The sequence below is a fragment of the Culex pipiens genome, chromosome 2, assembly GCF_016801865.2.
Source record: "Culex pipiens pallens isolate TS chromosome 2, TS_CPP_V2, whole genome shotgun sequence".
Taxonomy (NCBI): domain Eukaryota; kingdom Metazoa; phylum Arthropoda; class Insecta; order Diptera; family Culicidae; genus Culex; species Culex pipiens.
The window spans coordinates 102,009,207-102,035,709 of NC_068938.1; the positions used below are offsets into that span (position 1 = coordinate 102,009,207).

At 39.4% G+C, this 26,503-nt stretch overlaps 1 protein-coding gene and 1 pseudogene across 2 annotated transcripts in view; one reads left to right on the plus strand and one right to left on the minus strand.

Annotated features, from left to right (window-relative positions):
* LOC120424089 (protein diaphanous) overlaps positions 1 to 26,503 on the minus strand; it is a 38,898-nt gene that overhangs the window by 9,001 nt on the left and 3,394 nt on the right. Inside the window, exon 2 of one of the 2 annotated variants that reach the window (XR_005606321.2) lies at positions 7,359 to 10,345. Coding sequence is in view for 1 of the 2 variants with exons in the window: in XM_039588103.2 (XP_039444037.1) it covers positions 7,368 to 10,345 (2,978 nt within the window). In the remaining variant the exon portion in view is untranslated. Of the gene's footprint in view, positions 1 to 6,532; positions 10,346 to 26,503 lie in introns of those variants that run through there. The other variant, XM_039588103.2, reaches the window with a different exon arrangement.
* Positions 1,012 to 3,188, plus strand: LOC120424093 (T-complex protein 1 subunit beta-like; annotated as a pseudogene).

Genomic DNA, 26,503 nt, shown 5'->3' on the forward strand with positions numbered 1-26,503 from the left:
TATCGCAAATTTTATTTTAACTTTTTGTTAAGTTATTCAAAAGTATCACAAAATAGGCAGAACTAAAACCGTGCCGAAATTATTTAATTAAAATTATTTTAGATGAGTTATTTTTTTCCCAAATTTCTGTTCTCGGAAAACATTGAAAATAACTTAAAAAGTTTATTTATATTGGCCTAATCTTGAAATAGGAAAACACAAATTTGAGGAATAAAACATACAAAAGGTATCTTGACAAAAATATGTTAATTTTTGGAATACTGTTTGTATAATTTTAAAATTTTACTAAGGATATCCTGCCGTTTATCGAAAAGTAAAACACAATGCAATTTGATCAAGACTTTTGATCATGCAGGTAAATAAGATTTAATTGAAGCTACAGTACATTTTATTAAGACTTTTTCAAATTACTTGAAAATACTGTAAATAATTTTAGCAAAATAGTTTGATTTCACACAGATTTAAGTACATAAAACATATATGTGAACGTTTTTTGGGTTAAACACCATAATTTTGTTAAACAGAATTGTAGGATACGAATTCATAAACCTAGTTTTTCGTGTATTTGAGTTTGCAGATTTTTGAAAAAAAAAATTGCAGATAACTCAAAATTTCATCTGGCATCCCTGATTGGTACCTCCGTTTGACAGTTCTCGTGCTTCGATTGGTACTTTTGGTTTGAGATGTCCGTTCTCTAATAAGCTCCAGGCTCTCTAATGTTTGGCAACTCGGTATTTGTTTTTGTTTTTTCAAGCAGTTTTGACAGATATAAAAATACAAAGCAATACTTTGCTTTTTTTGTCAACGGCCAGAAAAATTGCTCCGCAGGAGAAAAGTTTCCGGGTAATTATTTTGTTTAGCAGTGATTTTAATCGAGAAATTAAAAGTGAGAGTGTGTGCAACATGGAGTTAAACTTTCTGTGAAGTTGCTGTGAAGATTACCATAGAACTTTGAAAAGTTTAACTCCATGTTGCACGCACACACTCTCACTTTTAATTTCTCGATTGTGATTTTTATTGTTGTTTGTGATTGTGATCTCGCGAATCACCGGAACGTTTGACGAGGAGGAGAAGGGCGAAATAGCCCGGCTATCCTTGTTTGTGGGGGCAATCGCGATCGGCGACCTGGTCAAGAGCACACTCGGCCCGAAGGGAATGGACATTATTCTGGTGGCGCACGGCCGCAGCGCTGGATAGGTTGAGGTCATCTTCGACGGGGCGACGATTCTGAAGGCGGTCGGCGTAAACAATCCGGCGGCGAAGATCCTCGAGGACATGAGTCGCTTCTTTGACAACGAGGTTGATGATAGAACGACTTCCGCGACGGTGCTGGCGTCGGAGTTGCTGCGCGAGCCGGAAAAGCTGATCGAGCAAAAGTTGCACCCGCAGACGATTATCGCCGGGTGGAGAGCGTCCACGCAGGCGGCACGTTCGGTGCTGATTGCCGTAGCTCAGGACAATTCGAAGGATGCGGAAAAGTTCATGGAAGAATTTGATGAACATTGCCTGGACGACGCTCAGCTCGAAGATTCGGTCCCAGCAAAAGGAGTACTTTGCCAAGCTGGTCGTCGATGCCGTGATGCGGTTGAAGTGATCCGGGGAATTGACCGGTGGTTGCTTCGAGAAGTCGTTTCTGGACGAAGGTTTCCTGTTGGACAAGGAGCTCGGTGTGCACCAGTTGAAACGCATCGAGAACGCAAAGATCTTGATCGCCAACACGCCAATGGACACGGACAAGTTCAAGGTTATTGCATAGAGCATCAAGATGGATTCGATAGCTAAGATTGCCGAGCTGGAGGTCACCGAGTAGGACAAAATTAAGGATAAGGTGACAACCCGGACCAACCCGGTTCGTCTCAGTCGTTGTGATCTGATTGAGCAGGTCATGATCGGTGAGGACACGCTGCTGCGCTTCACCGGAATTCCCCTAGTAGAGGTCTGTACCGTCGTAATCAGTGGGGCAACCCGGCAGAACACCGACGAAGCGGATCGTTCGCTGCAGGACGCCCTTTGCGTGCTGGCCGCTACGGTCAAAGAGGTCCGTATCGTGTACGGCGGAGGTTGCTCCAAAACGCTGATGGCCTGTGTCGTGTTCAATCTGGCCGCGGAAACGTCCGGTAAGGAATCGATGGCCATTGGAAGCGTTCGGTAACGCTCTGCTCCAGCTGCGGACGACGATCGCCGACAACGAAGGGTATGATTCCGTTTGTAACGCTTAGCTAAACGAAGAGTACCTGATGCGGCTAACGATCAGCGACGACAATGAGCGCAGCATAATCGGAGGACGCAGACGGACCCCGAAAGCATTGATACACTGGATGAGGAAGAAGTGAACGTGGATATGGAATGTCTTCCGGAAGACGATCGGCACAAGCTGGAGGCGCAATACATTTATTTTTATTTAATACATAACTTTCATCGCTTTATAAATATATGAAAGTATATACAATATATTTCAAAATTCAAATAGGATTAAATGATTTCACAATTTTCTCTCCTCGCACATTCCATCCGGAAGCTGCTAACTCGCTGAAGCCGGATCAGCAAGTGTTCAGCCAGGTTTGAGATGGCGTTAGATGCTGTTGTTTTGAAAGGGTATCGTTCGACCTTGTAGGAGGGTTGATTGTGTTTTGCAGGATCGTCCTGGTCCACTTTTCGCTTCTTGAACTTGAACGCGTGACTTGGGCAACAGGTGCCTATCGATGAATGCATCCGCGTATGGTCGTTTCATCACGTTGTACGTGGAACACATCAAATCTCTCGCTGTCCGGATCAAAGTGAAGCGTCCCTTCTGGATTTTGCCTGACCTTCCTAAGTGTGCTCTCCACCTTCTTCACGCTCCGCCACGAACGAAACATTCTTCTTGACCTTCCCTGACGCCTTCGCTTCTACCTCTTCTAAACTCTTCAAGTGATCCTGCGCCTTCCAGTGCTTATCGATTGAACCTTTACGGGTGTGGTTCATCACGACGTTGCACCGGGTGCAAACTAACTTCCCCGAAACCGCATCGAGGTGGTTGCGTGTCTCCTTTGGCTATTGGCGCTCTAGGTCCTTGCAGGTCGTATTAACGGCGGCTTTGACGAATTTGTTCAGGTACTTCGGTTCTACCTCCTCTTCGTGGTCGTCGCAGTTCTCCGGCGACGGGATCCGGTTTAAAATTCCGATGGCAGACGATCGGTTCCAGCAAAACAAACTGCTCGACTGATTTGACAACGAGAACTGTCATATGCGTTTGACAGTTCTCGCTGTTAAAAAAATAGAGCAGTCTGATGCGTGAAAGCAACAAAAGGTAAGCCAAAAAGCAAGTTATCGCGGTTAACGCGAGTTAAAGCAACATAAAGCGGAAAAGCAAAAGATAGTGCTGTGAAGGTTAGAGAAGGGAGCTTTATCGCTCGGTGAACGCAGGAGTGACGTCCCCCTCGGTTATTTATACACTTCTTGGAAGCCGGATATCAGATATTTCGATGAAAATGATGTCCGGGTCTCTAATGCAACCCGTCGTTAGTTAGATAATCGAAAGACCTTTCAAATGACCCTAAAACATCGAAGATTTGACAACCCTATCAAAAGTTATTTGCACTTAAGTGTTAGTTATACACTTTTTGGAGTCCGGATCTCAGATATTGTGATAAAAATATTGTCTGAATTTTCCATGTGAACTATCGTTGGATAGGTTTTTTATCAGACTTTGCCGATGAGCCAGAGATATTGAAGGTCTGCGAACCCTATCAAAGGAAATGAGTAATAATGTTGATTTCTTAAACATGCTATTTTTACTGAATGTAATGACTTTATGAATGTAAGGAAGGCACCAACCACTTAAAGGTGGATTAAGTAACGTTTCAATATCTCATGCTACACGACCTCTTCCGTTTTTAGGCATTTGAAAAAAAACATGTTTTCAGCTCAAAATAGTGATGAGATAGAAAATGTGGTGTTTCAAAAATTCCAAAAGATTACATATACATAAGGGACGTATTACATATACATAAGGGACGTGGACACTTTTTTGGAAATCTCAACATGCTCGATCAACATGCTTCATTTCGACGTCGTCGTGCTATCTTGTCGCACCCGCCATTTTGACGTTCCGAGAAAAACGCGTTTTAATGTTATACAAAAACGAGAGCACGCAATGTAAACAATAACAAACACGTTTTGTTTGGCTGACCATTCTATGCATTGTCCCAAAGTTTGGTTGAAGTTGGTTGCTGGAGTCCCGAGTTATAATTACAAATGTTTACGGTAGTTTAGCTTGTACGTGCGACAAACGCATCCTGACTTTCCTGGCCTGAAATCCCTTTGGCCTTTTGTCGCACTTACATCAATTTTCATGGAGTGACAAGATAGCACGACAAGATTGAAACTACTTTCATATGTAAAGTGACAAAAATGCACGGAGTTTTTTCGGTTTTTGTTGAATATCTCAGGATTGAAATCGAATTTTGGGGATCTGTGAAGGTCAAAAGGTGAGGCATTGTGAGCTGCACAAAATGGCGTTCTTAACTCAATTTGGCCCAAAATGCACGTACGACAAGTTAGCACGATGGCGACGATTTCATATCTAAGTAAGTCACGTGGTTGCAAAAAAATTTGAAATAAGCAGAGTCCGAGAACACCATAAAAATAAATAATACAGAAGTTGTTCGGTAACTGGGCACTGTTTAACTGGGCACTCGATAACTGGGCCGTAGCCCAGTTAAAAAGTAGACAAACGTCAAAAAACTAAAACAAACCGAAATGACCGAGGGGTTAATAGAGATTTTTAGTTAATAGAGATTTTCAATAAATACAAACACTTTTTTCAATCATTTATTTAATTTCGAGCCACAGTTAAAGAAATATGAAAACCAAACATTCTGTAATTCTGTAATTTCGGAATACATTCGTCCGGCTTCAGCTGAAGATTCACGCTGTCCCATGTTGCATGTTCGAGTGTAGACCTACGGAAAACCTTGCCGCGAGGAGAGGTGAGTGAACCAGTACACGAGCCACCTACGACATAATTCCTCGGGCGGCCCAGGTCAACTCGAAGTTACCCCAGGCACCCCCAGTGCAGGACACATTGGGGGTAGAAAGCGGATAGAATAAGCAAAAGATCAAAGCAGGCCGCGAGGCATACTTTTAAAGTGGTTTGTATCTGCAAAGGAATTTGTATTAACAAAAGGATCAAACATAAAAAGGCGATACTAATTAATACTTCCCTGCGACCTTGGAGGTCTCTCGGTTGGATATATAGCCGTGGACACCAAGCTTGGTATCAATCTTCGTCAGTCGGTGTGGTATTGATCACAGCTGGTGTTAGTTTGACGCTCCGTCGTCGTCTATTGTATCCTGCGGCTGCGTAGCAAGTCAGATGCTCGCTCATTCAGTTTGAAACGAAAAGAACAAAAGAGAACACAAGAAAACATTAGATTCTGATAGTGAGTTTCAACTCAGATGTTAAGTGTAATATAATATTAAACATAAATAGTTCACTTCATGATTCTTTATAGACACTTTATTTATTTTGCTTTCACTATCACATTCACTATTTCTTCGGGTCGTCTAATTTTCGTCGTGTTCCCGTACTTGGAGAATTCCGCATAACTAATCACTGCTGGTTCGTAGTGTAATGTCGAACATGTTACTAGCTAACACAACAGTGACACAGAAACAGAACTTCACAAGAATTTCCACACGACCTCCCAGTGAATTAATACCGAGCTTTAACTATTTTTATCGAGATTTTTATACTACTATTACCTAAAATGTCCAAAGCAGCTCAGCAAAACTCACTGGGAGCGTTCCACAATTTAGCCCCATCCGGGGGGAGCTTATCCCTTTGTACCCTCGTGTTTGTTTCCTTTGATCAGTAGTCTAGGTAGTCCAACAATGTTCAGCACAAGTTTGAATCGAAAGAAATTGCTTCAACAGCTGAACGGATCAAACTATTGCTTCCCTTGCTGAACTAACTATGCTACTGTTACTAAGGAAACAAAAGGATACAACATCATGATTTGATGTTCTAACAGGTACGTTCAACTAGCCAGCTGCGAGACCCATCAGCCCGGCCGGGAACCAGTCCATATCTGTCGAGTACAGCATACGGTGTGGTTCACAAAATATCAAATACAGTGAACACAACACTAATGCCATACATATGGACTGGCGGGATGGAAGCACGTGGACACCTCCCCCCAAAGAAATATGAAAACCAAACATTGTAAATTAATCTGAGTAACTTTTATTTTTATGTTTCATGCAGCGGTGGTCCCCTCGTAGTTTTTCGTTCAGCCCAGTTAGCGAGCAGCATTCGCAGCAGGGCTACGTTCTCAGCCCAGTTACCGAACAAGTACTGTATTATGGAATCAGTGAAAATCACGTTTCCAAAAGTGTAGGTACCCAGTTGACCTGGAATATTAATTTTAATTTTCAATAAAAAAAGAAATTAATTTTGGTGATATTCAGTTAATTATATTAATCTCAAAATAAGTGCTGGGGCGCACTGGACTTGTGATAACCACTAACTCGGCAAAGTGAAAGCCAGCCATTTTGTAGGATAACATGTTTTGATGTTCTTAATAGTATTTACATTCTTAAAAGGTAAAAAAAAACTACAAAATCTGCACGTAAACTATGTACCAGTAAATGTATGTATAATGCTCAGAAAAATATATATTTACCTCGAAATACGTTTTAAGTATTCTTCAATATGCTTATCACTTGTAGGTAAACATGTCGACCACATGTTGCGTATTATTTTGTTATTTTTTATAACATTACCCTAAAACTAAAGTATAAACTGTGTTTTAAATTCCCCGCGAAAAAAAGTAGCGTTCGGTTCGTTAGTCAAAATGCTCTTACGGAACTAGAAAAAAACGCGTTGCATTACATCTAATCATAATATTTGTCCAATGGAAATGTCTTTTTTTGTTTCTGCGTTTTTTTCTTACTAAAACAAGCGCAATAATGTTACATTACAAGATACCAGTTAAGCACGGTTAGTTGGGTTCGCTAGATTCAGGCACCGAAAATATTTAACGATTTTTTTTGTTGTTCTTCCAAGAAGCTGTTTCGTGTGGGTGAAACCGGTGATTGCTTTTAGTTGATATTGTTCTGTCGTCGTTTTGTTTATTTTACTTTGGCTTGCAAAGAAATACTGCTTGAAATTACGGAATTTTGCGCTTCGCTTTGTGCAATGTTTCAACAGTTTAAGCATTTGATGCACTCTTTTGTTATTTTTTTCTGAATGTAGCTTACTCTAATTCGTTCTCCCGTTCTCATTTCGGCATGCAACTTTACAACAAGTACTAACGAGTGTGTCAATAAGGCTAAAATAATCTATATATTTAAAACTTTGTTGCGTTATATCTCACTTGCGGTGGTTACGCCGGCCCGAGCAGTTCCGAGAGCATCTCCCGGCTGGAGAAGGCGTTGGCCGTGATTCCCGTTCGTGACCGGCTTCGGTTAAGTTGCGCCCTCCGTTCGGCACCGGCCGGCCGTGGTCCTCTCCGTCGGCGCTGGTCCCGGTTGCCAAAGGCCGATCCCGTTTGCAGCGCCTCGAGCAGACTGTCCATGACGCCCTCCTGCGTCTGCACGGCATCGATGTCCACGAGGGCCAGTTTGCGCTGTTGGCGTTCCTGCATCTCCCGCTGGGCTCGTTCCTTCGCTTCGACCGTGCGGCGCTTCTTGTCCTCTTCGTCGCGGATTTTCATGTTTTCCGCGTGGGCCTGCACGAACGCGTCCTTGAACGTGCGGATGTCGGTGAAGAACTCCTCCATCGTGTACTTGGCCGGATCGAAGCAGTAGTAGTCGGAGATTTTCTGGAACAGCGTCTCCATCTGGGCGAGCATCCGACCGAGCACTTCGACCTGCGTTCGGCACTCGACCGCGAACTGACCCATCACTTCCATAAAGTGGTCGTCGTCGCTTTGCGGGATCTTGTTGTTGTTCAAGTCCGACTCGAGGTTCTTCAGCGAGTTGTTCATCTGCCGCATCGTCTTCTGGATGTTGTCCAAACTGACGCGCGACGCTTTGTCCACGTGCGACAGATCTTCGTTGAAGGTCAACGCCTCGGGGAACTTTTTCTCCACCACGTCCGCGATGTAGTGCAGCAGCGTTTGCTTGTTCTCGTAGTCCTTCGTACTGCTGAGCTTTGGCAGGAAGCTGATCTCGAACCCAAACGCCGCTTCCTTCTTCGAGCCAGAGTTCATGTAGTTTCCCAGCAGCAGAATCAACTCCAGCACCTTGGCGAACTTTTTGCTCGTTTTCACCTCCTCGCAAGCGGCCGTCCCGGCGACAATGTCCGGCTTACAGTCCTGCATCATGTCCGGCATGTTCAGCTTGAAGCTCAGACTCTGCAGACGTGCTCCGAGCCGCTTGATGTCGCCAATTGTTGCTGCAAACGCTTCCGGCCCGGCAAGTGTTTCACCACGAGCACGAATTTCCTGCAACCGCTTGAGCTGATCCGGCGGAGGCAGGTACTGAATAAGCTGTTGTAACACGCTCGGTCCCAGAATGGTGGTTTCACAGCGCAGCAGGCACGTCCGGATTTGTTCGTGGGAGAGATGCTTGAGGGAACCACCCAGGAGAATGGACAAGTTCTGAGCGGCCTTGCCGTCCAGCACACGGAGATCGACGTTCTTCTTGGAAGACGGTGGTCGATCAACGGAGTCCTTGTCCATCTGTTTGACCGGTTTGGAGGAAAACTTTTGCGCAAGTCCGGACAGAATTTCATCGTCGGCCAGTTTGTCTTCTTGCACCTTGACCCAGAACGAACTCTCCGACAGCTTTTGAGGCACGATTGCTTTCCAGTTGGCGCGCTTCATCGGCCCGTCCGTGTCCCACTTCTTCTTGGGTTTGAGACCGTGCGGGAGGGGAGCGACCATGGGGACCATCGGACGGAATCCGGGCATTCCCGGAGGCGGTGGAGGACCCATCCCGGGCATCATCGGTGGAGGAGGCGGTCCCATTCCGGGCATCGGTGGCGGGGGTGGACCCATTCCTGGCATCATCGGTGGAGGTGGTGGCCTTGGAGCTCCTCCCATTCCAGGCATGGGCGGTGGAGGAGGAGGTCCGACTCCGCCCGGTGGTGGTGGCGGCGGGGGAGGTCCCATTCCGGGCATTTGTGGTGGAGGCGGGATGTTGATTTGAGGTAGCTTACTTTTGCCCTTTGGAGAAACGACTCCCGTTGCTTCGATTTCCTTCAGCCGGTCTTCCAAAGCAGCTGCTCGTGCTTCCGCTTCCTGCCTGGCCGTTTGCAGCTCTTCCATTCGCCTCTCAAAGTCCTCGCTCTTCTTACTCTCCATCTGCTTGGTCTTCTCCACCATATCTTCCAACAGCGTCGAAGTGTCGATGTGGAAGTCTCTGCTCTCAAAGTTCGGATCGCACCCACTTTTGTGCAGGACAATCTGCGAGACGCACTCCTCAATCAGCTTAAAATACGCAGGCCGATAAACGTAATCATCCCGGATAAACAGCAAATGCTGCAAAATTGACAAAAAGTACGGTTCACAGCTCGTGTCCACCACCAGATTCTTCAACAGCTCAAAGCACTCGTGCATATCGTCCAGATCTAACCGAACATTATCAAACCGATTGCTAAACTCCTCAAAGTCGTCCTCCCGGAACGCGTTGAAAATCTTAAAATGCTTCTCCAGATTCTCGTTGCTACTCTTCTCCACAATCTCCGCCAGCTGGTCCAACCGGTCATGCAACCCGGCCCGCATCATCTCACACCGCAGGTGCAACCGAAAGTTCACATCCGTTGGCGTATTGATCAAGCAATTGATAAAGATCATCGTATTACTCGCCAGCTCCAGGTTCCGGTCGTGCTCCACAAACAGTCCCTCGACGATCGGCCGAAACCGATGCCCCCCAGGCCGCGCCATCATCGTTGCGTTCGTAATCGCCTTCAGCACCTTCTCGTACCCGTTCCGTTCCTTCACCAAACAAATCGCCGCCAACAGCTTGACCGCTTCGCACATCGTGTTCGGCTTGTTCGCGTCGACGCTCTGCGCCAGCAGCAGAACCGCCGCGTGCTGGTCCGGCGTCAGAATCACGTTCAGCCCCCACGAGTTGTTCATGATCGCCTTCAGACATCGCAGGCACTCGTACTCGATCTTCTCGAACCGGCGCGGGTTGGACTTGCAGTGCCGCAGCAGGTTCACGATCTCGTCGATGCCCTCCACGCCAAACTCCTTGATCCAGCTGATCGGGTTGCTGGTGAGGGCCACGCGCAGACTTTCCACGCACTGCAGCACCTTCGGGATGCGGTTGATAAAGTCACCGTCGCGCAGGTACACGATGTAGTCGACGGGCTTCTCGAAGCGCGAGTTGGCGCGGTGCTCGGTGTTGGTTTTGCCTGGAAACGGTGGAAAGAGGGAGAAGAGAAGAGGTCGATATTAGAAGTTTACCAAATTACAAGAACTAATATTATAATAAGCAAAGGAAATAAAAACATATTTAAATTATGACACCGAAGCTTTTCACCCTTAAAACAAGGTTTGTCAACCTACGAAAAAATCAAAAAGCATGGAAAATTTTATATAAATTCATAAAACAAACATTGGAGCTTGATCTTTCCGTTCCAGCCACCTATTCAATTATTGGCCCTTTTAAAATGTAAGTTGTAAATCCTAAATTTGATAAAATCACAAAATTTCAAGAGTTTTTTTTTTAGCAAGGAAAATGTAAAATTACATTTTATCTTATTATACAGCAGTTCCATATGAAAGTTAAAGAAAAAAAAGTGCTTCGATTTAGCTCCAATTTTTTCTGGGGATAAAAACTAGAATAACTAGACCCGTTTTTTTTTTACCATTAGGGTGACCTACACCGTGTTAGGGTGAGAAAAAAATGGCAATTTTCGTCGATTTTCACAAAAACCACTTTTTTCAAAAAATCATAACTTCGCTCAATTTTAACCGATTTTAAGTGTCTTGGACGCAAGTGAGAGGTAATAAGTTTGACTTTCAAGGAAAAATGGTTTGAGGACCAAAAAATCTAGCCACACATTTAAACATTAACTAAAACTGCGATAATTCGAAAATTTCAGCGATGACCTATACTGCCCATGTTCACATAAATGTCCCATATGCAAAAACAGCAAGCTGAGAAAAACGCATTTGAAGTTTGTCTTATACATAAGCCTACGTGTAAAGTTTTCGCGAAAAAACTGGATTTCCTCCAGATTTCTAGAACAAAGTACTGGATGTTATAGGCTTTTTGGAAAGAGCTCACGATTTTGAACCAAACTGCATCAATAACTCAAAAACGATGAAAATGCATATGGGACATTTATGCGATCAGGGGCAGTATAGATGTTTAGGTATCAAAAGTTGCGTATTTTAATTACGGAAATTTAAACATGTACAGTTCATCGCTGAAATTTTTGAGTTATCGCAGTTTTAGTGGAAAAAGCTGATTTTTTGCCGTTTTTGTTATTTTTCCGCGTAAGCGCATCGAAAAACCCAGATTTTATTTTCAAAAAATCATATCTCCGTATCCTGTTAATGAACCTGGCCCATTTTTCGATATGTTACGCAAAATTTTCCGAGGAATCCGATAAAAATATTTCCAGACATAGGCTCTTTGGTCCAGTCACCATTAAAACGGCATTTTAAGTTTTCATATGACTTTTTCAAATGTTTGGCTAGATTTTATGATCCTCAAACATCTTTTTCTTGAAAGCCAAACTTATCACCTATCATTTGCGTATAGAACAGCTAAAATCGGTTAAAATGGAGCGAAGTCATGATTTTTTGAAAAAAGTGACCACCCGGTCCACCCTAACACGGCGTAGGTCACCCTAATGGTCAAACAAAAAAAATCAGGTCTAATTATTTTGAACAAGGAACCAACCAACAACCCCAGAAAAATTTGGAGCCAAATCGAAGCAATTTAATTTTTTTTTCTTTAACTTTCATAAGGAACTGCTGTATATATCTACAATTGATACACCCTACACAACAACATTTATTTAATCGGAGCGTTTGGTAATTGGTGAGGTATGTCCACGCATCCCTCCTCCCGTGTAGATTCTGTGAAATGTGAAAGATTCTCTCTGCGGCTTCTCTCTTCTTTTCCTCAGAAATGAAAACACTGACTTTTAATAATTTTTAGACGAACTTACAGGAAATTTTCTCCCTTTGAAAATAAAAAAAAACTGTTTTAGGAACGAGTAACCATGGAGACTATTAAAAAGTGTAACTACTGATTCGCCGAGACCTTCCTCATTGCCGGGACTCTACAAAAACACCTCAAGGTCGGCACGCTTATCCACACTAGACTAATCGGACACAGGAAAACACTTGAGCTACCAAACGAAACACCACTTTATTTAACTTTTGTGCACACTTTTATTTTCCCACTTCCTCCTACTAACTTCCTACCCCTTTCCTATCCTCAACTTTCCCACTTTCTTATTATCTATCTGACCTGTTCCTTCCGGTTTCTTGGGGCCCCAGCAGCTCGACGATCTCCCAGCTTCTCCTTGTTCCAGCAATCTCCTCCGGATGTTGGTTACGTGACCTTCGGTCGCTTACACGGATCACGGTTCCCGATCCTGGAACTCGGTAGCGGCTGATGCGCGCGGCTTCTGGTGGACCCGTCCGAACGTCCTGTGCTCCTCCCCAATATGGTGACGGATTGGGACTTCGGGCAGTGTTGACGGTTTGCCGGAACATTGCCCGTAATCGAGCACCAAGGACGCGGACACTAAGGGTCAAACATTGAGGGGTCCTTTTCACAGGACACATTAGTACTGGGTCACACTTGGTTTTACGGCGGCAATTACCTGCTGTCCGACAGACTTCTAGGCCGGTCTGTCTGGTTACGGGTCCTTCGGGCAAATAGACCGATTCCCGGTTCATGACTTCGCAAGTCATCTACGGTATTGCCGCCAACCAGACTTCTGTCAATCCTTGCTACCAATCGGCTACCAAACAGTTACCAACGTCGATTTCCTTTGTAGACTCCTTCTTGTGGGGTAGCAATCGTGGGGGTATGGAACTGGCTGCGTACTGCTAGGGTGTCTTTGGCTTTTGTTTGCCCTAGCCAGTGGGAGTAGTGAAGCTCCGCCCAATAACTCAAGTACATTCCTGCATGCTATTTAACGCGATACAAACAGAGTCACAGTAACGAGTGGGTCAGGAACTGCCATCGGTTACAAAAGATCGAAAAATTTAAGATACCGTTCAGATTTGATTATCCGAAGTTGTAATTATCCAAAGTTTGATGATCCGAAACTCTACAAAGGAAGGGCTTTATTTTTTGTTTAAAGCATCAATTTCAAGTTCAGTAACACTCAATTAGGGACCATTTATAAACCACGAAGATACTTTTTTGGAAATGCAGGTTTGTAGCAATATTATACAACCACCGTTTGGATATATTTATTTTACTCCGTTATGCATGCCATTAGATAGTACACACTAAAAAATAATGAAAATTTGGAAGCTGTAATTTTGGAAGCTTGAATATTACCTCTTTTATGACATAATTTTACCTCAATTTAGACTGAAAAAGTGACATTACACCAGAAAAGTGGTTAAACTACACATTTCCAGAGGTGAAATTACACATTTTTCTGACATAAAAGATGTAGCCCTTCCCAGATGTAATATTACCATGATTTTTTTTTTCTATGTACAGTCCAGGCTCGATTCTCCGAAGGGCTTGGCAAAATTTTACTTCGGATAATCGAATTACGAAAAAAAAATGTTTCGTTGCCTTATTTTTTATTGTTGAGCTTAGTATGACTCTTAAACAGTGCTGAAAATGTCAGGGGTCATGACGCGGAAATCGGCGACGCTGACACGAATTTTTCAGATCCATTCACTGAACCGCAAAACCGTGACATAAACAAACCCGGCGCAGTCGTGAGTGCCCTAGCTCATTGAGCAACTCCAATGCGAGGCAGTAGTCGACCAACGCTCATTCGACTTTGCACGCACACAAATATAGAAACAAGTTTTTACACAAAAAGTTTGTATTTATGCGTGGAAATGTAATTTTGAATATAAGTTATGATTGTTTTAAGTGTTTTGCACAGTCTAGAACCATTTAATTGTTTAAAAATAGTCAAAACAGTGTTTAAAGAGGATTTTACGAGTCAGTCATTTGACACGAATTGAGTGAGTGTAGCTCATTTTTTCACGTCTCTCATTCTCCAGCAGCCGACCGGCACGAGTCAGGCGGCAGTGGTTGAACAGACACAGTAGGCTTACAGTCACATACCTACTAGCAGTGAACTGACATTTTGGTTTGCTTCATGTGTACGCTGGGTTGGAAACTTTTTGCAGGCCTGCTCTTAAACTACTCTAAAGTGAATTAGAATTTTGAAATTCAAGATGATGACCAAAAAGGCGATGACGAAACATTGAAAAAATGCATTTTTTAATTTTACAGGCAATCAACCATTCAAATTAGACTAAAATGGTTTCGTAGAACTCGAATTTGATGTTTAAAATAAAAAAAAATAAAAATACGAAGAAAAAACTTTTTTTTTGTTTGTGAGCAAGCGTGACATTGCATGTTATAAGTATAGGAAAAGCGTGACGAAGTAGGGGAGGGAGGTAAATTTTGGTTTATTTTAGCGTGACGTACTTTATGGATGAAGCCTTGTTTGCTAAAATGGGGAAGCCCCACACAAAGTTTGAGCTTAACAGAAAACTAAATAAATAAAAGTTAAATCTCTCGAAATCGGCCGATTTTTTTAAGAACAGCTCAGCGGTCAGATTCCTTTGTAAACTGTTCTCGTAAGAATCTCAGCAGAAACACATCCATTTGTCTTTGAAAACAGGGCGCGCACAGACCCCTTGCTGATCAACTGCAATATCACTGCATTGAAATCATCACCCTTTCGGTTGACGATGATCATTTACGGCGAGAGATTTACTTTCTGTCAAGATCCTCACCGACATTTCGTCAGCTGTGTGCTATCTTGTGACATAGACCATTTTGGTCGAAAATGAGTTAATGATGACGTTTTGCTATACTTAACAAACACTACCAGATGCTTCAACCCGATTTTGGGAACTCGCTTCCGTTTCCCGGATATCGCAATACACACTTGTGACACAGACCAATTTATCATCAAAATGATCATGCACACTTGTGACACGTCATACAAGTTGTTGGAAAATGTGGAAAAATTTTCTTGTTTTTCACAAATTTTTGTTGATACACACTTTCTAAAGGCAATTCAATCTTTTGTTTTCGAAAATATACGGATTAAGTCGGCTAAACTATTGATTTAAGCTTATTTTAGTTTGTATGGGAATTCTGTGCACACTTGTGACACGTAGTACAATTTTACTTTCGAAACACACTTGTGACACGTGCTTTTCAGATTTTTGTTTACATAACTTACTGTATCTTTTAACTGGTGTAACCAAATTAGTTGAAACTAGGAGCGTTTGTTAAGCGATAGTATACGAACCGATTGCTTCAAAAAGTTTAGACTCCATCATTCATAGTTTTGGAAATATTTACCATCAAACTTTAAATAGATTTTCTCAAATAGTACTAAATGGTCGTTGTCACAAGATAGCACACAACAGACGATTTGGTGTGCTGGCTGATGATGAGGTGTATGTCATCACACGCAGATGCTGGGTGCTGAGTGAAGTCATCGATATTTGCGTTGCTCGAACTAAAGTCGACGGTTTGATCTCACAATAAGACATTTTGAACACGTTTTTGAAAAAGGAGAGACACCACACCTGTATTCTCACGCGAGACTAAGTTTAGATTTGGCGATGGTTTGAGATTTAACCCAGTTTTTTATTTGCGGGGAATATATGAAAATATTATTCTGTCGATGCTGTTCCTAAACGATCACATGTTCACTTTTCGACTGGAAGTGGTGGTGGTGGCACGGAATCCACTGGAGCTCCAGCCACCGGAATTGCATCGATGGCTGGAACCGGTGCCGGTGCCTGGTCCATTTTGTGCTTAATTTGCTCAAGCATGGTTTTGATGGAGGAAAGTTCCTTTCCAAAGGAGGCAAATTTGTCAAACATGTCCTTGAATGCAGCGGACATGTCCGGTAGAAAGGGTGGAACTGGAACATTCGCAGTTGGCTTAGTCGTCGGACACGGCTTCATTCCGGAGAGGAACGGAATGGGCGGAAAGAGCTGGGCTTCCACATTCTTTTGAAGGATTGCCACTAAGATGCAACCTATGGCTAGGGTGGCAAGGGGAAACTTTTGACCAAACATTGTTTACAGATTCAAAGTTAGTAAAGATACTGAATTGAGTAAATTTTGCTAAGATCTTTTTATAGTAGATTCGAGTTTAAAGAGAAACCTTTATCAGCAACATTTTGTCACACTACATGTTTTATATTTTATGACGCTTCAAACATTGGCTGTAACTAATTTGAACAATTCAGAAACATTCTAGAAGATCAAATCAAACGTATCACGAGGTGAGAAAGAGTCGCTTACTCACAAATTAACACTCTGCTAAATGGCAGAAACAGTCGACGTCCGAAAAAAGAGGTAATAACCAAATGTCTAGCGATTGTGCTCAAATAGGGTGATCTAATTGCTTCCAAGATCGCCCAACCCGACAGTTCGCATTCCCACAAAAGGTAACAACCGCGGGCGGGAATGACTTCTATTAAGATTAAAGCGCGCCCGAGAAATGTGGGAGATAAGTTGGTGAAGCAAGAGCGCCGCGATGTTATCTACCTAGAGATCTTCCTCGCCGCGGTTGTTGGCGCTCTGTCCAAAAACTGGACGTCCTTGAACTGCCGTCAGCAGCTCACCGGGGTAGGTCGTGAAGTGCGTTTTGAGAAGCGATTTGTTTTTTTGGCAAATTCATTTGTTTGTAGGATAATGATGAAATTCAGGAATAAAATAAATTATTGTGCAAAAATAAAAATGGTGTTGAGCAGTTTTCTACGAAATCGGTCTTTTTCCTTAAATTTTAATTTTTGTATTAAAAATATTGAATGTTTGGCCCTTTTGAAAGGTTAATCTTGATTTTAATAAATTGAAAATATTGTTTTCGTAAAGATCGGAAAAATTCACGAATGTTTCATATTTTAACATTGAAAATCGGACCATTAGTTGCTGAGATATCGACATCAGAAAAAAAACATCAATTTTCCTGTTTTTAAATCTTTGCATGGCAATATCTCAGCAACTAAAGGTCGTATCAACAAAGTTCAAAAAAGCAAAATAAAGAGAATTTTCTAAGCTTTTCCAAAATATTTTTTTTCTATGTGGGCAAACATGGGCACCAAGTTTCAAAAATGAATAACTGCTACTACTGAAAAATTTTGGCGACCCATATTTCGATTTTTTCAAAAAATCACTATTGATTCAAAAATTCATAACTCGGTCGAATTTTTTTTGCACATTCCGGAAATTTCTGAAAAGTTGGCATTTAATGTCTCCTAAAACATATCAAAAATTAAAATAGTGTTGTTTTGCAAATCAAGTTTTAGTGAGAAAAATTTAAATTAAAAATCACCAAAAAAATTTTTACCGTGTATCATTTTTTTTCAGTGTAGTCCTTATCCAAACCAATAACTTTGCCGAAGACACCAAATCGATCAAACAAATCCTTCAAAAGATACAGATTTTTGAATTTTCATACATCATTTTTGTATGGACAGCTTCCAAATTTGTATGGAAAATTATATGGACAAACTAATGATGCAAAATGGCTTCTTTGAGCATACCAAAGGCACCAAAAAAGTTTCAGCCAGATTAAAAAATACGAAAATTAAAATTAAAAACGTTACTTAATCCACCCTTAGGTGGTTGGTGCCTTCCTCACATTTAGAGAGTAATGCTATCCAAAATAGATACAAAAGGACGGACCTTTCAGTGTTCTATCAACTTGATTCATACCATCAGATTGGGTAGTAAGATCATCATAATTCAGGGCTCTTATGTGCTTATAACTTTTGATAGGGTTGTCAGATCTGCAATCTATTGAACTCATTGAAAAGGTCTTTTGATTACCTATCCAACGACAAGTCGCATGATAAATCCGGACAACGTTTTCATCAAAATATCTGAGATCCGTCCTCTAAAAGGTTCATAAATAACACTTAAATGCTTATAACTTTTGATAGGGTTGTCAGATCTTCAATGTCTTGAACGCGTTGGAAAGGTCTTTTGATTACCTATCCAACGATAGGTCGCATGAGAGATCCGGACAACGTTTTTATCAAAATATCTGAGATCCGGCGTCCAAAAAGTGCATAAATAACACTTAAGTGCTTATAACTTTTGATAGGGTTGTCAGATCTTAGATGTTTTTGACGCGTTGGAAAGGTCTCTTTATTACCTTTCAAAAAATGTATAGCATGGCGGGTTTTCTTACAAAAACCACCCTTTTTACAATCTTCCGGACTTTTGTCAAAATCGTTTTTTTAGCATAACTTTTGAAGTACTTAACTAAACTTTATAATTTTCAATAGCGACTTATGGGACCCCAAGACGGATCGAATGAGACCAAAACGGTCCAAATCGGTTCAGCCAGCGCCGAGATAATCGAGTGCATATTTTTTGGTGCACAGACCCACATCCCTACACACACACACACAGACATTTGCTCAGAATTTGATTCTGAGTCGATATGTATACGTGAAGGTGGGTCTAGGAGGTTTCGTTTCGTAGTTCGTTTTTCGAGTGATTTTATAGCCTTTCCTCAGTAAAGTGAGGAAGGCAAAAACGATCGATTTGGTAGAGAATTGCTAATTTATATTTATTTTTTATAACATAAATTCTAAATTACTATAGTAAAAGTTAAATTACACAGTAGTTAAGATAAACATTTCATGTGATGAAAGAACACCTTTAAATGAGGTCATCGGCCGATGTGTTCTTAATGATCCCAACTTTAGTAGTTGATTTTGCACATAATTTGAAAAAATCACGTCAAAAACATACACTACCTTTTAAATGTAAAATTTTACATCAATAAAATAATCAGTTTCTTTCCATTTTATGCCTGCAGTTTTTGTACTTTTTTACAGTGCGCAATTGCTTTGTTTTGGTGCCGAAATTGACAGCTTGTGATGGCTGCGCTCGAGCTGCCAGTAGTGAGAAATAGATGTCGTCCTCCTGGGTTGCATTCACAACTAGATGGCAATTCGACACTGTCGTGCTATCTTGTCGCACCCGCTATTTCGACGTTCCGAGGAAAACGCGTTTTAATGTTTGACCTTGAATAAACAAAAACTAGAGCACGCAACGTAAACAATAACAAACACGTTTTGTTTGGCTGACCATTCTGTGCATTGTCCCGAAGTTTGGTTGAAGTTGGTTGCTGGAGTCCCGAGTTATAATTTCAAATGTTTACGGTAGTCTAACTTGTACGTGCGTCAAACGCGTTCTGACCTGAAATCCCTTTGTCCAATTGTCGCACTTACATCAATTTTCAGGGAGTGACAAGATAGCACGACAAGATTGAAACTACTTTCATATGAAAAGTGACAAAAATTTTCAGGGCTTTTTTGGTTTTCATTGAATATCATAAAAATGGCGATTGTCCACGCTCCATACAAAAAAGATTTTTTTTGTATGGACAATTGTCCACGAGGGGGGGGGGGGTTCGAGATTTCCAAAAAAGTGTCCACGTGGTTTATGGATGGTCCCTACAATACAAATGTCTAATAATACAGTCATATTTGCCTGAAGTTTCTCTTTTTAAACATATAGTAACCCAATTATAATTAAAGAAAACGTTTTTTTCTAAATTCACTAGAGTTTATTTTTCCCATTGTCTGTGATCCTCTCCAGGGACGAACGTGACAGCATCCTTCAAAATCTTGTACCGCATTCACGGAAACACATCATCGTCGTGAATCGCCCAGCAAAAGCGTTGTTCTGAGTAGTAAACCGTTCGTTTCATGTGTCATTTAAATTTATTACCCGAGCAGACCCGAGTGGACACTTTTACACACACACGCTCAGCTTAGTCCAAGGTGCGGGATTATCTCAGTTCAGTTCAGCGCTTTGAACAACTCAACAGCCGCAACGGCGACCATCGAACGAGGCGTTTTCTTTATGGCTGATTCGATTAATCCACGAGTTGTGGTCAAACGAATGCCAGTCTGCGGTGCAGCTTTTAAGAATTTTGGAGTAACAAATTACACCTTTTCCTTTTTTTTCGAGATTAGACGCATAGCTTGAACCTTCAAACTCGTGATCCGTTCCTGTTAAAGAAGGTTGACGAGTGCTTCAACACTTCATAGTGTTGTGGAGAGTGAAGTGGAGCTATCGGAAGGCTAAAAGCAGCTTCTGTGGATAAGACTTAAGGTGTGGCACTCGATTCGACCCAACCACTGTGATTCACAGCCCTTGTATGGTTCTGTATTATATGGCTGGTGCTGGAAATTCTACGATGATTGGTCAATACCATAGCAATTTTTAAATCAGCTGAAGGTTGTCTGTTTTGGCAGATTGGTGGTGAGGAAGCTCGCCAATATTCCAAATTTGCATTTATCAACGGTTGTCACGCTATCGCTAAGCCAAACAATGTCCATGATAATAGCGTACCGTTGAGATTTTAGCGAAATTTTCTCCTTGTCTCGCCCAATAGCACACCAACCAAGCCCACAATCAGAGCAGCGACGAACTAAACAGAAACAACAAACGAATTAATTTAGAACAACTGGGTAATTTGCTAAACTCCCCAACAACCCTGAATACACGAAACTCGAGTCCAACAATTGACAGTTTACCCCTGTAGAGTGTATCGGTCGGCCTTTCTTATCACCCGAAATGGGAAAGAGCTCGCCGACGAACCCGTTACTTTCCCGATGTTTTTTTGACCACCTTGTTTGGGGGTGCCACCGCCGCCGACGCCAGATCATCGGGTTTTGTCTGCAGTAATGGTTTGGTATGTCGACGCGCGGTATCGGATTTCGTTTCAGAGCAGATCCACTCCACCCAATCTCGCACTCTCTTTATCAGTGCAAGTGACGTGCTGTGGTTCGCTGGTTGAGTGGGAGGGCTTTTCCAAGTGGTCATAGCTGCGATTTGCTGGTTTTGCCAATTTTACATAACAAGGTTTTTTCGTTTGAATTTAGGGCCTTAAACAACTCCCCAAAATTTGAAAGCGTTAACAATTTGCGCATTGCATTTCAGTTTAATATAAGAAAATCTGTATGGGAAAACCTACTTTCTCACAATTATATTTTTTGATATTTTTTTTAACCATCACAAATGCGTTGAAATTGAGAAATGCTTCTAAAACTTTTCCGAAGAAAGTATGGTGCTATCTTGCTCTTGTCAACAGAAACAGCTGGTCTAAAATGCAAAAATCACGTTTTAGATCAGTTTTCAACAAAACAACCTTTTTTATCGGTTTTAACGATGTTGTGTTGGTTTAAAAATAGGTAGTTATAAAAAAACAACTTTGGCAGTCAGCGTTTAAAAAATGACTACAATCATGCGAATTGGCTATAAGGCTCATTTAGGTTCATAACAAAAGCTTTTCGGTTCTGTTTTTTAAGACTACAAACAACAAATTTTGCCAAAAAATGATTATTTCCGTTTTTTCAGGTAAAATATAATAAGTAGGTAAGTGACCGATTTCAACAGTTTTATACTGTTTTCTAGAATGTATGTCATCACGGCAAAAGATTATACAGTCCAGACTCGATTATCCGAAATTGATTATCCAGGGGTGTGTATGGGAACTCAGTTAATCAAATCACGAAAAAAATTATCTTTTTTTAAATTTTCTTGTTTTTAACATCAAATTCGAGTTCTGCGATCCAATTTTAGTCAAAATTAAATAGTTGATTGCCTATTAAATTACAAAATATTCTTTTTTCAATATTTCATTACGTTTTGGTCGCCATCTTGGATTTAAGAAATCTAAATCACTTTGACGTAGTTTAAGCATACTTAAGATCGACAATAAAAAATATGACTAAAAAAAATCTTATTCGATTATTCGAAGGTTTGATTACCAAAAGTGAAATATTTTCGAGGCCTTCGGATAATCGAGTCTGACTGGAAATTGATAAAAAATTGTTATTAGAACTGTTGTTCAACAAGTTTGCTACAACGGAATAAAACAAAATTTCCCAACGCAGTTCAACGGGACGTAGTGTGTGAGCGGTTCCCAATCTCCCTCTCGCGTTCTTCCATTGCGGTTTTCGGAGAAAACAAAATAATCTGCGGCGAGTGTTCATGAACGAGGAAAAGAGAAGAGGTGATAGAAAGACAAGCTCAGTTTTACATTCACGAGATAAAAGAAGAGATCTCACAAGCTACAGTGATGGTCGCTATACCTTCTGACCTTTTGGTGCAAGAATCATCAAATGACAGTTTTTTCTATCACTCATTTACAACACTGATTAGGGGAAATTCTCATATGTTTTGCAAGTTAAGCACTCACTCCTAACTCCATTCAATTTGCTCATTTGACTATTGAAAGAAACTTGCTTGCCCACTTCCTGTTTTACTCACAAAAATTTCAAGGGAATCATTTGGAAAAAACTTAAATGACTTAATGAATTTATTTCAACAATTAAAAATAATAGCCACAAAAAAAAAAACATTGCCAAACTCAAGTTGGAATCGCAATCGTACGTTTGCGCTAGCCGCTAGCCGCAAAGCGGCCTCAATTTAGAACTGTCAAAGCGGAACCAATTTACTGTTTGCAAAATGATACCAAGAAGCGCCAAGTGTTGTAACGATCTATAATTCTCGATTAAATTTTCAAAAGGTCCTATCTGCATAGGAAACCCATGAGGGATAGGTTGTTTTGAAAATTTAATCTAGAATTCAAATATTTTGTCGGGAATAAAAAAGTCGATGGCGTCGTGCTTTTGAGGTATTCGAAGTCAACAAATCTTCAAAAGATGGTTGAAAGCAAGATTGCCTGATTCGTCGCTAACATTTCAATAAGTATGTCTCATGCAAAACCTATGTTTATGACGCTTTTGGAAATGTTAGCGACGAATTATCAATAACTATGAATGGCACCTGCCAAATAATATTGAATAATCATACTCCGATATTATCACTGCGCTTCAAAGATACCCAATCATGGAACTTTCATTCGGTTGCTCTTCTGATTTACTGAATTCCACCCACTTCTGACGCATTTTTTCGTCACGTGGAAAACAGAAATAGGTTCTTTTGGCTGCTCATCGTTCAGTTTACGAACAAAAAGTGCGCGAAGCACTTAATTTTTCAGCAAAAAATTTTAACATCAGCAGATCGTCGCCATCGTGCTAACTTGTCGTACGTGCATTTTGGGCCAAATTGAGTTAAGAACGCCATTTTGTGCAGCTCACAATGCCTCACCTTTTGACCTTCACAGATCCCCAAAATTCGATTTCAATCCTGAGATATTCAACAAAAACCGAAAAAACTCCGTGCATTTTTGTCACTTTACATATGAAAGTAGTTTCAATCTTGTCGTGCTATCTTGGCACTCCATGAAAATTGATGTAAGTGCGACAAAAGGCCAAAGGGATTTCAGGCCAGGAAAGTCAGGATGCGTTTGTCGCACGTACAAGCTAGACTACCGTAAACATTTGTAATTATAACTCGGGACTCCAGCAACCAACTTCAACCAAACTTCGGGACAATGCACAGAATGGTCAGCCAAACAAAACGTGTTTGTTATTGTTTACATTGCGTGCTCTAGTTTTTGTTTATTCAAGGTCAAACATTAAAACGCGTTTTTCTCGGAACGTCAAAATGGCGGGTGCGACAAGATAGCACGACGACGTCGAGATCCAAAATGTTTCAAAACAAGTCACTTCAGCAGCAAAAAATATGTCACGCTTGAGCTTGAACATAGCCTTCTACTTTGTTTATGTTTACAGCTGTAGTGCAGTTGTATTAGTGGGGAACAGCGGGGAGCATTCATTTAAATTAGGCTCAATTTTTATATTTATTTTTCATTAACTTTGTTGTTGTTTTAAGTTAGAGTAAGAACAAGAGGTAATGTTTGATAAACAAAAATAAATTTAAAAACCATTGATGCAAAAAAATATATTATAAAATTCTGTGTCAAATACATCCAGAGTTTAAAAGTATTTTTAATGTCCTAAAAAACCTTTTAATTCTCATATAGATTGAAATAGTGAAAGAAACCATAAATTAAAAGTAAGTTACTAAAGAAGAATAATTCTCAACAATTGAGTGAATTTAATTTGAAAACTGTTCAAAATATTACAAAACTATTCAAGAATTATAAAAAGAAAATCAAACAGTTATGCTTGGGATTCCCGACTTTCTGTCAGAAAATCACAAATTCCCAACTTTTTCCTGGCTTTCCCAATTGGGTCCTGAAATGAAGCTTAGATTGCTGATATTATTGTTTACTGCGATAAAGCTTATTTTTCTGAGTACAATGACCCTTTGTACGACCACAAAGTGTTTAAAATGGATTTTTAAATCAATTTTGAAAAATTATCCTCGCGGTCCTTCTTGACAGAAATGCTCCTACTTGACAGCTCGTTCCAAGGGGACCATAGTTGATTCATCGAAAAAATGTTGTCTTGTCAATATTTTTTTTGCATTAAAATGAAAAAAAAGTGATCAGAAATGGTTTTTAATCGTGTTTTTTACCGTTGTACATAAACTTTGACATAGGGCTTTAGTACCCAATTTCCCGACTTGAGTGGCCACCCTGTTTATGGGTGGCCCCTTACTGGAATCATCTGGGAGTATATTTGTTGAAAATATCACGGAAATTTTTTTTAACTGTTTTGCTTTTAACTTTGAATAGAATTGACCAAAATTAATGATGTGGCAATAGAAATGTTCAATTTGGTCAAAGTCGCAAAAACTTATTTGATATGAATGACATGAAATATAACATATGATGATTTAATTTAATAAAAAGTTTATTAAATGAAATGATTCAATACATTTGTTTTGCTTGTTAAGCAAGAATATTTGATTTTACGAACGCTTCGTATCATTTAGAGAGGACAGAAGACAGCACATCGCTACCATTTGAATTGTATTTTATTTTATTTTTCGAGGACTCCTCTGAGAGTAAAGAAACAAACATATGAAAAATGCAGCGTGGTTGGCTACCATTCTAGGTTACTTTTTCAAAACAATCAATGCGACATGCAGGGTTGTTACGGAAAAGTCGAAAAAAAATCCGCGCCAGATCCGCGCCGACCTCAAAACCCAATCCGCGCGAAATCCGCGCCATATAAAAAAATCGCGACAAACATAGAAGAGAGTAACATAATGAATAAAATTTTAAACGAAAAAAGAATGATACAGAAAGCATTACTGATCCGTTGATCAGTTGTGGATTCATATCCCACCTGCGCCAAGTGGAACCTTTTCTGCCATTTCTGAAACAATATTAACATTTTTTGTAACACTTTAAATATCGTTGCTTTAAAAACAAATTCAGGAAAAAAAATTTAAATTCAAAACTTAAAAAAATTTAAAACCCTAAAATAAACAACCAAATTATAAAATCTAGGGATTTTGTACTTGATAATTCCCACCAAAATTTTACGCTGGAAAATCGAAACACGAAATTTATTTTATTTTCTTCTCTAAATTTCTCTAAACTAAAATACGACTCCAAAAATTTAATAATTTAATAATTCAATAATTTAATAATTTAATAATTTAATAATTTAATAATTTAATAATTTAATAATTTAATAATTTAATAATTTAATAATTTAATAATTTAATAATTTAATAATTTAATAATTTAATAATTTAATAATTTAATAATTTAATAATTTTATAATTTAATAATTTAATAATTTAATAATTTAATAATTTAATAATTTAATAATTTAATAATTTAATAATTTAATAATTTAATAATTTAATAATTTAATAATTTAATAATTTAATAATTTAATAATTTAATAATTTAATAATTTAATAATTTAATAATTTAATAATTTAATAATTTAATAATTTAATAATTTAATAATTTAATAATTTAATAATTTAATAATTGAATAATTCAATAATTTAATACTTTAATAATTGAATAATTGAATAATTGAATAATTGAATAGTTGAATAATTGAATAATTCAATAATTAAATAATTGAATAGTTGAATAATTGAATAATTAAATAATTAAATAATTAAATAATTTAATAATTTAATAATTTAATAATTTAATAATTTAATAATTTAATAATTTCATAATTTCATAATTTCATAATTTCATAATTTCATAATTTCATAATTTCATAATTTCATAATTTCATAATTTCATAATTTCATAATTTCATAATTTCATAATTTCATAATTTCATAATTTCATAATTTCATAATTTCATAATTTCATAATTTAATAATTTAATAATTTAATAATTTAATAATTTAATAATTTAATAATTTAATAATTTAATAATTTAACAATTTAATAATTTAATAATTTAATAATTTAATAATTTAATAATTTAATAATTTAATAATTTAATAATTTAATTATTTAATAATTTAATAATTTAATAATTTAATAATTTAATAATTTAATAATTTAATAATTTAATAATTTAATAATTTAATAATTTAATAATTTA